The sequence below is a fragment of the Rhynchophorus ferrugineus genome, unplaced genomic scaffold (genome assembly GCF_030347505.1).
Source record: "Rhynchophorus ferrugineus isolate W39M unplaced genomic scaffold, kcgeb_rfMv2 rfM1, whole genome shotgun sequence".
Taxonomy (NCBI): domain Eukaryota; kingdom Metazoa; phylum Arthropoda; class Insecta; order Coleoptera; family Curculionidae; genus Rhynchophorus; species Rhynchophorus ferrugineus.
Genome location: NW_027472580.1, coordinates 86,803,823 through 86,816,391, shown reverse-complemented (window position 1 = coordinate 86,816,391; position 12,569 = coordinate 86,803,823). Strand labels below are relative to the sequence as shown.

The following is a 12,569-nucleotide window of genomic DNA, read 5'->3' as shown; positions in this document are numbered from 1 at the left end:
TGTCTAGAGGACATAGTATGTATATTTCTTTTTTCGAGCTATCTTATTTCTTCATTCAGAGGGAAGCGCTATATAAAGCGATAGCTATGTCCCTGCATATTCTAAAAAATTGGAGGTCACATGGTGTGAGTAGTTATGTGTTTAAAATATAAGGGTTTTGTTTATAATGAAATAGAATTAGATCGACAAAATTGCCTGTATCTTCGAATAAAATAGTTTCTTAGCAAATTAAACGTTTTTGTTGTTCTTGCCGTCTATATACGAAAATATAAATTATTAAAATTCACTGCCTTTACTTATTTTGGTCGAAATTATTGGGGATTAAACAAAACTATTATTATTATTCATTGTATTATGATATTTACGTCTTGAATTTTACGCCTAATATCTTCATAGACTTTATTTTTTATTTCCCTACCTTTGCTTGATATTCATTTTGTCTTAATTTCATTTTAGTTAGCACCTACCCTAATACACTGTATCTTATTTTACTCCATTTCTATTACTGCCTATTCTATGAGTTATTATTGTATATTGTTACTTAATGAAAAAAATTCAATCGAATTGTCGAAAGTCGGCATTAATTTATGCATCTATCTGAATCATGTATTTTCTAAAAACATACTTAAACTGTTGAACAAAAAATATTGCCGAAACAACAAACTGAACTATTGAAGTCTTACACCTACAGCCAGATTCTACTAAGTTAAACAAAAGGAAGCCTACTCTACAACAAAAGAAAAAGTGCTAACGTAGGTGTGCTACAAAGAAGTGCCCAAATACACTTCCAAACCAAACTAAACCTTTACCTGCTCTATACACCACAAATGTACCACAAATCACGATGGCTACATTTACTGATGATATTGCGATTCTTGCTGTCGGAGACAATAGCGAAGAAGCCACATAAAAATTACAACAGATAGGAGACAATATAAATAATTAAACCCAAATTTAACCAAAAATCTGTGCATAAGCAGTTAACGTAGAGTTAGACCGCACAAGCATCAATAACAATAATTAAACCTATCATTCCATATAACAACAATGTTAAGTATCTCGTAATGAATCTTGATGAAAGCTTCGCTGGAAGGAACATGCAAAAATGAGAAAGAAAGAATCTAAATTAAATAATAGGAAAATGTATTGGTTAATTGAAATAAACTTGCAATTATCAGTATATAATATATTGCCATAATAAATTTTCCATAATAAAGTCCTAAGAAGTATTGTAGTTGCACCCAGATACTATAGGACTAACTACTTATACTGATTACTTAAATAATTGGAAAATGTATTGGTTTGAACCCAGATACAATGGAACTGATTAGTTATATGGGGACCTTCAGATACCGGCTGTTACTCAGGAAATGAAGAGAACTGCAAGGGGACATGAGGACAGACTCTATTATCATGTCAATATCGAAGTAATACAACTCTTGAGTAACACCAGAGTAGGAGACAGACTCAAAAGATTCAAACCATTTGATTTTGTCTAGTCTCTTTGTACTATAGTGAAGTGCATTTAATAGAAAAAACAACAGTGTTAATACATAGACATTATTACACTAGGAGGGCTGGTGTGTCCTCCTACATATATCTAGTCTAGTCTACCTAGTTTTAAGTTATTGTAAAGCCAAACTCTAGGTTAGCCGGCAACAGCTAGTAAAAACCTAATACTTTAAACTTTAAAAAAATGTCTTTTCTAACAAAAAAATTACTCAATTGCAATATATCTCTGATATATTCATCGTTAGTTCAGTTAGGTCACTTTCTGGTCTTTCTCCTTTCTGTACTTGCTTAATAGACGCCCTTTACCTCTCTTGTGTCAATTTGTCTTTTGTCTCCTTTATATGTACTTTTCTACTGAATCAATATTGAGATATTTTTACATTTCGCAACTTTTCATCCTGATCGGCATTGTAGCTCAGCTCAAAATCTGGCTCCCATCACCATGACTTTCCTTTTATTCTATTTTTGTTATATTTAGTCTTTGTAGGATTTTCTGTAGGTCCATCAGTTATTATTAGATCATATATGTAGGAAAATAGTACCACTTCAACTTTATATTTGATATTTCAATTTGAGATTTCTTTATTCCATCCATCAATATTGTAAGTCTGCTGGTCTGAATAATATTACTTACTCTATTTAATGAGCTTCCAAACAGGTTTCATTTATTTATTTTCAAACTACAGCAGAAATAAAATTGGACAGCAAATAATGTGATTTTATTCCTAAAAATATTTACACAGAAACCAGCCATGAACTCGAAACACATCAAGCTAATCAGGAAGATATTATTATAATGACCGTAATAAAAAAGTTATAGCAAATTAAGTGGCAGATAATTGATGTTATGAAAATATGTAATATTAAAAATTAGGTAATGATTTTTAATATACATTTTTATCGTTAAATTCATTTTTTTAACGTTACAACCATACTACTAATACTTAAAAAATTAGGTACCCTATCATTAAGGTTTAATGAGTTTACTCTGTACATGCATTTATTTATATATTCAAGGTGAAGCAAATTATGCTTACCATGTTGTCATACAGATAATTAAATTGTATGTTTATAGCTTTGGATGTTGTTTATGATCGGAAAATTATTTTGTTTCAATCAAAGTATCGACTATTGATGCCCATGACCTTCAATCATAATCCTAATTGATAATATTATGGTGAAAAAATTATTTTGAGTTATAGTCAATGTGTATAGACAATATATTTAATGTGATACACATTTCTTCAACAATCTGATGTGATACCAGCTCTATATTCACTGATACAGATGATGAGGCTTCTGGTATTTTGCGTGATATGTTTTGCACTGCAGAGCTATATGATCAGAGAATTAATGAAAAAAATTAATGTATTGACAAACACAGGATTGCTCGCTTTTGTAACTCTCAACAGGATCCAGTTAGAGTAGTCTCCGGAGTTCAAGTAGTTCAGTCGGTCAAGCTGTAGGGGCTTATGGTTCTGTAAGATGGTACCTGTGCAAGAGAGGTAATGTTATCAAGAGTAAATTCCAACTTTTAAACGCAAATTCTATATATTTTTCTCCTAGACCATGTGATGAATAGAGTCACTTATTTATGTCGAATATGTCTGTCGAACAAAACATTTTATGAACAAACATTTATAACAATGTTGAACTCGTTTGTTCAGTTCTTCAGCAAATCCTTCCCAGTCTGTTCTCCTGTTTGTTAACGTTGGGTTTCTTTCTTGTCTTATTATATTTTCGCGCAACGTCAGAATCACTGGCGTATGATCTGAACTTAGCTCAAAATTTTCTTCGACCTTTATATAGTTGGATGTTGTGTTTCTTACTATGAAGAAATCTAACAGGTCTGGGGTTTTCTCTTGATCAGTTGGCCATTAAGTTGGTTTTCCAGTTGACATGTAACTACATCATAGTTAGCAGCTGCTTTATGCAGTTTATTGCCTTTGGTTGTTGTCATTCTGGATCCCCATCTAGTATTTTTAGCATTAAAATTACCTCCAATTATAAATTTTTCTCCCAGGTTGTTTAGGAGATTCAAATAATTTTCCATTCTTAGTCATTCTGGCTAATAGTTAATTAATGAGGCAATTCATCGTTTAATATAGTGATTTTAGCAATAGGTTCTTCATTTGTTTGAGAAAAAAGTGTGAGAGTGGTTGTTTTGATTTCTTCTATAAACTGTTTGTTTTCGTATTACAAATTAATCCACAAATTTACAATACAAGTTACAAGTTACAAATTTACGTATGATCTTATGTTGAAAATACATGTACATGTAATTGAAAATTACCATTGGACTAATGGGCATATAATTTTTTATTTTATTGAAATTTGTTATATTGCCATGAAACAAAGGGATATTAAAATGGCATCGATTTTTAGTCCTACTGTAAAAAAAGCTCAACCTAGGTTTGCGAACTCAGTATAGAGCAATTTGACAATTATGAAAACAAACAAAAACGCAATCAAAACTTTTCAATAATTTAAATTTGCTTTATTTACCGAAACACAATTTCCTTTTTTAGCGAATTCGATCGAAATTAACTTGTAAATAACTAATGTGTATTATTTTCGAATATAATTGAACAAAAAATAAGACAAATAACTGTTATTTGAAACAAGTATAAAACGAACTAATAAAAATACTGTAGCGAACGACTGCAGTGATTACCGCTGTTATCGATTGCTAAGGACTAAGTAGGTTTTCGAATTTTCTCACTAATTATTCAGGTTTCGGTTTTTTATGTAAGAGGAAAAACAACATATAAATACGGATGACATGGAAAATAGTTTTAGTTTCACAGAAACGTTTTACGAAAAACAGCAGCAATAAATTAAAATTACCTACTAATTCGCGATGTTTAAAGCCGTGTCGTTTTTGTTGTTCTTACGCATCACGAACCCTGTTATAGGGGCCATACGTAAGTTATTATCACATTTGAATTTTTCGGATTCTCTCGGTCGTATGAACAATAATAATCAGTTAACTTGACGCTTACTTGCTTTAATTTACTTGGCTTTTTTATCTCCTTAATTTCGAATTATTTGAAAATAATTTATTTGTAATCAGAAACTATATAGAAAATGTTGATATAAAAGAAACATCAATAGATGTGGTGTTTTGTCCATCGGTGTAATTGTATTTATCATCACAATTTTTTAATACATTTGGTAACCATCTCAATGAATTAAATCTCTTAAGGGGGTATTTTAATTTAAGGAAAAAAAAACATTATTTTCGTCAAATTTCAGAATTAACGATAATTTTATAACCATTTTTTTACATTTTCAATTTTTTAAAAAATATTAAAAGTTTTGCTATAGTTTTATTCAAGTAATAGAGAGAGACAGATAATACCTGTTGACCTTGCTAAATAATTATATAAACAAATAAATAAATATATAAATGATTTAGTACCTTCAAAAATACTATAACTTTTTCAATATATATAAGGCTCTCCAGATATCTGCTAGTATTCAGTGAATTGCCTGATTCGACTTTCTTAGTTACTTTGTTACCAAATCTCTTTTAACCAGAGGAAGGGTGGTCTTTGTTACAACAATTTTCTCTTATGGTCATAGATTCAAAGCTATTTGAGAAACTGATATTTAAACGTGTTAAACATTTCGTAACAATACCAGATTTCCAGTTTGGTTTTCGAAATCACCATTCAACAATCGATCAAGTGCACAGAGTAACTGCGGCTGGTTAGTTGGAAGATACTCTCAACTTGATCTAAAATCAAAGGGGTTGATCTATAATACAATTATAAAGTCAATTTGGACCTATGGGGTGCAAATATGGGGTTGCACTAAAAATTCAAATCAACTAGTCATACAACGCTGTCAAAACAAGGTTCTTCGATTGATTACCAATGCCTATCGCTAAGTAACTAATAAAGAACTGCACGATGAACTGCAAATCAAATGGATTTGCGAAGTTATCCAAGATTTCGCCTTGAAACACAAAACAAGGTTACTAAATCATACTAACATGGAAGCAATACAACTGCTGGACAGCGCGCAGGGGGTCAGGAGATTGAAACGAACAAAACCATACGAACTTATATAAAGTGTATACATTTAGTGTAAACTATAGCTATAAGTTAATAATTAATAAATAATTATAGTTTTATAATTGAGGAATATATACTGATGTATTTTCTCACACTCGTCTTGCATGTTAATTAATCCAAGTACATAGGAAAATTAGTAACTTGTACTAAGCGTATCTAATAAAGATGTTATAAAAGGAATGGTCCTAGATATATTTACGGGTTGGTAAAAGAAATTCCGAACCTCCTGAATCGTATATTCCTGATATATTTGTAGCTAAATACCAAGTGTTTTAATTTATGGAAACATAGATATTGAGATATCTGGTCCAAAACAGTAAGGCTCTACTATAGACCCATTTGTGGGCTATTAATGGGTAATATTTCTTTCTCTTTGATAAAACAAATCTTTATTATGACGTTTTTGGTGGTCTCAACACCCCAAATCGGCTTGAAATCTTTGATAAACATTCTTAAATGTTTCTTTTGCATACTGCATTTAAAGTTATCCCATAAAGATAATTTTACTAGAGTTAAATCGGGGCTCATTGGAAAGATTAGACCTAAACCGTATTATGAATCCTGTCCAATTTTGTGCAGTCCAACTGTAATTCTCAATGAGTAAAGCGATTCTAAGTCCTATCAGATGGAAAGTAAATGCAATAAATTTCTCAAAACCGACAATTTTTTACTAAAGGTATACCAATTACATAAAAATTACCTTTTTCTTGAAAAAAAACTGAAATGTTATTTCAGTCAGTGAAACAGATGATACCTTGAGTGACACGGTAATTTATTTTAATCAATTCGAAGTTTCCTAATTTTAATTTTCACGCTAATTAAGTTTCATAAGTGTGCAATTTCATATCAGGGTGCTATAGCACACTCAGAGCAGAGGGATGTTCACTGGTCGACAATCTTATTGATTTCGTTAGCAACCTTGACGTCTCATTTTAGCTGTCCATTTTCTTCTTTGAAACCCATTAAGTTTTTCTTTTAAATTTTATGTATAATTTTAGGTATTTTACTCAAAAATATCACATGAAATGTAAAATACACAACATGTCTTTACTTAACCCTTATTATATGTTGAAGTTAATATGGTTTGAAAACTGAATCTTTTTCTAGGTCACTCTGTATATATTTATTTTGATTTTTAATTATCCCAGTTAATTCCAGAGTTTCATGCGATAGTTCTCAGATAATTTTATGTGTTAATATATTATAAAAGTATTATCTTTATCTCTAATGGCCAGTACAATGTCTCTTTTATTTCATTCTCTAATTTATAATGTATATCAGTATAACTAGAGAATAATATATTGAAGTAAACAAATTTCTTTCAGGGATGTAATTCAGTGGCAGAACGTAAGATGTTAATAAGAAGACAGATGACATATAGCTTCGTATTATTATAATTACATATTTCAGTGAAATAATTATCCAGTTATACTCAACATATATATCTAAAATTAAAGAGTTATGGAATAAAATACTGGAGTAAATCTAAAAAATAAAATTTTTTCATATACGGAAGGACTCAATTTTGACGGCATATAGGGTTTAAGCATTTATATTTTTAAAGTTGTTGCAAGACAGGATGGTGTGGTGTGCTAATTATATAATAATTTAACGTCATTTGATTGTAGGGCTATATGAATAGCTTCTAAGAATGTTTGTAACAATAATCCTACATTAATACACATCCTACATAAAATTCACAACCACAAATTTTCGGTTTTGATCCCAATAATCAAGAGTTGATTTTTATATCAGTGACAAAGATCGGCCTGGAAGAACTTAAACGAAGACAATGAATGCGTAATTTATTAGACAAAAATCCGACTCATTCCTTCAAAGAACTATCGTAAATTGATGAATCAACTATTTAAAGATGTCTACATGCGAATTGATTACAAATAACATTTCGAACCGTTCCGACATTGTGGTTAAGTTCATTGCCAGACAAAGAAAGAAACATTCTCGGAGGAATTTTGTAAATGCCGATGAAAAGTGAATTTATTGTCACAATTTTAAGCACAATAAGTTATGATTCAGCCCACTAAAGACTTCTACATCGGCATCGAAGCGGAATATCTAAGGTTATAAAATATATAAAATATATTTGCTTAGCATATGGTAGGACCAGCAAGGTGCAGCAACAGTGTATTATGAGCTGGTGCAACTGAATCAGACTATTACTGCATATATTTTCCTACGTGAATTGAACAACGTATTGTTTCAAAACAGCCGGACAATATATCGATCATTGAATAAATGTCATACCAATATCGTTCTTTTGATACCGAATCACTATAGTCTGTTCAAACTTATTTTGTACATACGTAATTTAAATTTGTGACGTCAAAACGTCGCAATGTTGCCGCACCAACTCTGAGTTTTAGTTCAGTTTGACTTTGACATACAACAAAATTGTAATCTAAATAAAATAATTGACCAAATACGTTGTCAAATGTAATTTATTTTAACATCTAAAATTACAGTACATCTAAAAACTACAGTTAATTATACAGTCCCAATAGTTTATAGGTTAGAGTTATAACCCCTTATCGGTATTGCTTTCAAAAATTTTGCATACGTCTGAAAACCGGATAACTTTGACAGGCTCATTCGTTTACATGTTCGAAGTAATCAGACAGCATTGTGTCTTTTTTTAACTAAAATAAAATGTGCAGGAATATATTGTCTGATTCTAAAACAAATTTAGATATTTCGTCAGGCACTACATTAAACATCTTGATGACGTATGTATAAAAAAAACTTTAGACTATATGTATGGTAGAACTGAGGAAAAATTATTTTCTCAATAAATGCATTTTTAAAGGGACGAATATTCAAAGTATATTTAAACATCTAATACCTATAATCTCTATTTTCAGCTTCGTATTTGAAAATGTGTCACACTGGGCCTGATTTGGTGAAATGTGCCATAGCCAATGGAAACGCCGCATTGCCCGAACTGCTAAAAGGCAATGAAGAGCTAAAGATTCCCAACATGTTACCTTTATCATTTCCAGAAATCCTTACGGATACAGGAAACCTCAGAATGAAATTTAACAATCTGGAGGTTCATGGTCTGGACACGGTTACACTAACTGATTTTAGGTTAGCTTTACGGTTGTTTTATAATTTATAATCATCACAATGTGATCATTTATATCAATTTTAGAGTTGACTTTGACAAACGTACGATATATGTGACAATTCATGCGGACAAACTAGAAATTAGATCGCAATACGACGTCGATGGCAAAGTATTGATATTGCCGATAAAAGGAAATGGCAAATGCGTTGTTGAATTAGGTAAGTTTAAATATATTCAGTAATAATAATATTCAGATCTCGAATATATTCTCACTGACTTTCCGCAGATGCTTAGTGAAGCTTCTCCAAAAAAGTAGTAGAGAACTTTTGAAATTCAGTATATATTACTTCCTCATAATGTAAGAAATTATGGTTTAAAAGATGATGTAGAAATTTACTTGATTTCTGATGTAGTTATGGTTAACTTCTAAAAAAAGTTAACATACTATTATTTATAGTTTAGTAACGAGCAACATATTGGAATGTAACAGGTCAATTGAAATGTTCGCGGCCTGACACATAGATGGCGCTACTAGAATTAAATACATATATTTTTCAGTTGTAGGATCATTAGTTTGTGAATTATAGTATTCTGAGTGAAACAACTTTTGTTATTGTAAAAAAAATTGATAAAAAGGAATTTCGCGTGTTGATAAAATATTGTTTTTGAAGGGAAAAATACAGTTGAAGCAAAAACTTGGCTTGATGCCGAGTTTCCAGATACTTCTCCAGAAAAAAAAAACATCATGGATTGGAGTGCTAAGTTTAGACGTGCTGAAATGAGAGCCGAAGACGGTGAACGCAGTGAACACCCCAAAAGAGGTTGTTACCGACGAAAATATTAAAAAATCCACAAAATGATTTTGGTGACCATAAATTGAAACCGAATGAAATAGCAGACATTCTAAAGATATCAACTGAACGTGTACATCATATCATTCACGAATAAATGGGTATGAGAAAGCTCTGTGCAAAGTGGATGCCGTGCGAGCTCACTTTTGACCAAAAACAACGACGAGTTGATGATTCGGAGCGATATTTGAAGATGATCAAGCATATTAAACCCGAGTTTTTGCGTCGATATGTGACATAGGATGAAAGCTCAATCATTTCATTCCAAAGTCCGATCGACAGTCATCCGAGTAGACTGCACACGATGAACCCACTCCAAAGCGTGGGAAAACGCAACGGTCAGCTGGCAAGTTTATGGCGCCTGTATTTTGGGATGCGCATTGAATAATTTTCATTGACTACCTTGAAAAAGGAAGGACCATCAATAGCCACTATTACATAGCGTTATTGGACCGTTTGAAGGACGAAATCGCCGAAACATGGACGCATTTGCAGAAACAGAAATGTTTCTTCACCAAAATAACGCACCGTGTCACAAGTCAGTGAAAACGATGGCAAAAATCCATGAATTGGGCTTCGAATTGCTTCCTGTTCTCAGATCCCAAGAGAGTGCTCGTTGGGAAGAAATTTTCGTCGAATGAAGAGGTAATCGCCGAACTAAGGCCTATTTTGAAGCAAAGAACAAATCGTACTACAAAAATTGTATGGAAATAGCGAGGGTCGCTATAATCAGTGTATCACGCTTAAAGGGAATTATGTGGAATAAAAAAAATAATTTTGCCAAAAAATTGTGTTTTACTGTGGTAGGCCAGAGATTTCAATTGGCCTGTTATAGTCACATTATGATATTTTTCACCAAGAAATGATGTATTTGAAAACATCTTAATGTATTTCAAGGTTTTAATATTTAGATTTTTTTTGTCATTGTTATCCGAAATCGGATCGACATCATCCCAATCAAGGAGGGATTTTATTTTATTTTATTAAATAATATCTCACCGATATTACTAACAATTGCATTCTGAACTAATACTTCCTCAAATAGTGATATTGGACAGTACTAAATGCCTCAACTTGGATTCCACCAATTCGTTTACACTAATATTAACTTGTACACTAACATAGTTCAAAAAGAATAATCTTCTTGAGTCGTTTTGTTAGAATTTCATCCGAATAGTCGATACATTCCTCTGAATATAATATCCAGTTCTTCTTTCTTCTTCTCTACATAATTTCTTCAGTGCAGCTTTGCTGCCTAAATCCTTTTTAAATATTTCACTGTGTTGGCATATGAAACTTGGATATTATTTATTCTAATAGGGATACATGGATTTCTCCTATATGTAAGAATAATGTAGACAAATTTAGCTTAATTCAAATTAATTCTCCAGTGATTGGTTCTGTTCCTTTTTTTGTAGGTTGCTTTTCCTACAGCCACTATGGCAGATTTTCGGAAAAAGTATTTATTGTACCATGTTGAAATTCAGGAATATGCGTCCTCATGGGTCCAATTTAAAATATACAATTTTTACAATTCTGCAGACTATTTCGGCAATATATTGTCTAATTGAAAATTAAGCCTCTCATTTATATTTGACGACTTTATCAAAATGTTTAATTGGTACGTTCTTATTATTCTTGAACTTATTGACTACCTTTTAAAGCAAAAATGGTCAGATTTGTAACCATTTTACAGGTATTTGTTTTTTTTACAGGTTTTACACTAGGTATTTGTGAATATAGTTATTTTTAACTTTTAGCGACTCTCATTTGAGTTGATTGTTTTCTGTAGTTTTGATTCTTAGTAATCTAGTTTAATGAATAAATTTGCAGCGAAAAGCTATAATTTGTTTAGGATAATAATTAGTCAAATTTCGCGAAATATATACCTAGTATATATTCCGTAAATATATACTAGCGGATCTATTGATCAATCTAGCAGGATTTTGTTATTTTAGATTCATTTAGGGTTAAACGGATGTTAGAATGATCAGTAAATAACCAGTTCAGAATTTAATAAATTATTACCTTTGCTTGTAGAAAATGGAGATTTGGAATACACTTTTAAATACAGATTAGAGGATAAGAATGGTGTTGAATATAGTATGGTAGAACCAGATGACGTAATGGAATTTAAAATAGAGAAAGCACACTATAATTTTGAGAACCTTTTTAATGGAAATAAACAATTAGGTATGGGACTTGTATTTTTTCAGTATACGTTACTAAAAAAGCAATGCAATGCAGGTGCTATAGAATAAGCCACGCCGTGATATATATGATTAGACTCAAAAATGGTGAAAATTATAAGACACATTTTGTAAAAATTATAGCGAAATTAACATTAGATATATGGTTTCTCCTAAATAGATAATATATGCATTGTTTTGTTCAGCTTTCAATGACTCAGCTAACTTTCAATGTCAGCTGAAAATGTAATAGTAGTCGAAAGATAAAAGGTCATCATTATTGTACGAGTTTTAGGATGATTTAAGATGAGATTTATTTTGATTACAATTTTCTTCCAGTATTGTATTCACGTTTCAATAACAATTATTTTGTATCCACATATCTGACTATAAATTTTTATTTAATACTAAATTATTACCAATATTAGAATTAAAAATATAACTTTTGATTTAGGTGACAATGTCAACAAGTTCATGAATGAACACCCACAAGAATTCCTTAGCGAATTTAGCGGAACTATAAAGGCTACGCTGACATCAATAGCACGTGACATAACACGTGGTGTATTCCAAAATATACCGTTCAAAGATTTGTTCATTATGTAGACGAAAATATTTAGAATATATTCAATAATTTTGATTAGTCTTAATTTCATTTTCTTGTTTAAAAATGTAAATTGTTTGTTTGTATTAAAATAATGAAATATGATTTTTAAATGTTTTGTTTTTGTTGTATATATTTTAAAGAAATTTGTTATTATGACTTTGTTTTTTTAGCATTTAAGGTAAATATTACTTGTCAATTAGCAAAATCATAATACTACTCTACTCTAGTACAGAAAAGGTTTTTAAA

General features: G+C 31.0%; 2 protein-coding genes across 2 annotated transcripts in view; one reads left to right on the top strand and one right to left on the bottom strand.

The window, feature by feature from the left end:
- LOC143200961 (glutamate receptor ionotropic, kainate 2) overlaps nt 1-12,569 on the bottom strand; it is a 196,886-nt gene that overhangs the window by 113,275 nt on the left and 71,042 nt on the right. The window lies entirely within an intron of this gene.
- LOC143200942 (protein takeout) lies at nt 4,296-12,433 on the top strand. Its single transcript, XM_076411743.1, has 5 exons — nt 4,296-4,436; nt 8,471-8,696; nt 8,761-8,894; nt 11,568-11,720; nt 12,171-12,433. Exons 1-5 carry the CDS (start codon nt 4,373-4,375, stop codon nt 12,320-12,322), a joined length of 729 nt encoding a protein of 242 aa, XP_076267858.1. The 5' UTR covers nt 4,296-4,372; the 3' UTR covers nt 12,323-12,433.

What these genes read in the sequence shown, in the direction of transcription:
- LOC143200942 (XM_076411743.1), top strand. Translation starts at nt 4,373, where the DNA reads ATGTTTAAAGCCGTGTCGTTTTTGTTGTTCTTACGCATCACGAACCCT. An exon ending in CAAATGCGTTGTTGAATTAG is followed by an intron (nt 8,895 to 11,567) that starts GTAAGTTTAAAT and finishes CTTTGCTTGTAG; the next exon opens with AAAATGGAGATTTGGAATAC. An exon ending in TAATGGAAATAAACAATTAG is followed by an intron (nt 11,721 to 12,170) that starts GTATGGGACTTG and finishes CTTTTGATTTAG; the next exon opens with GTGACAATGTCAACAAGTTC.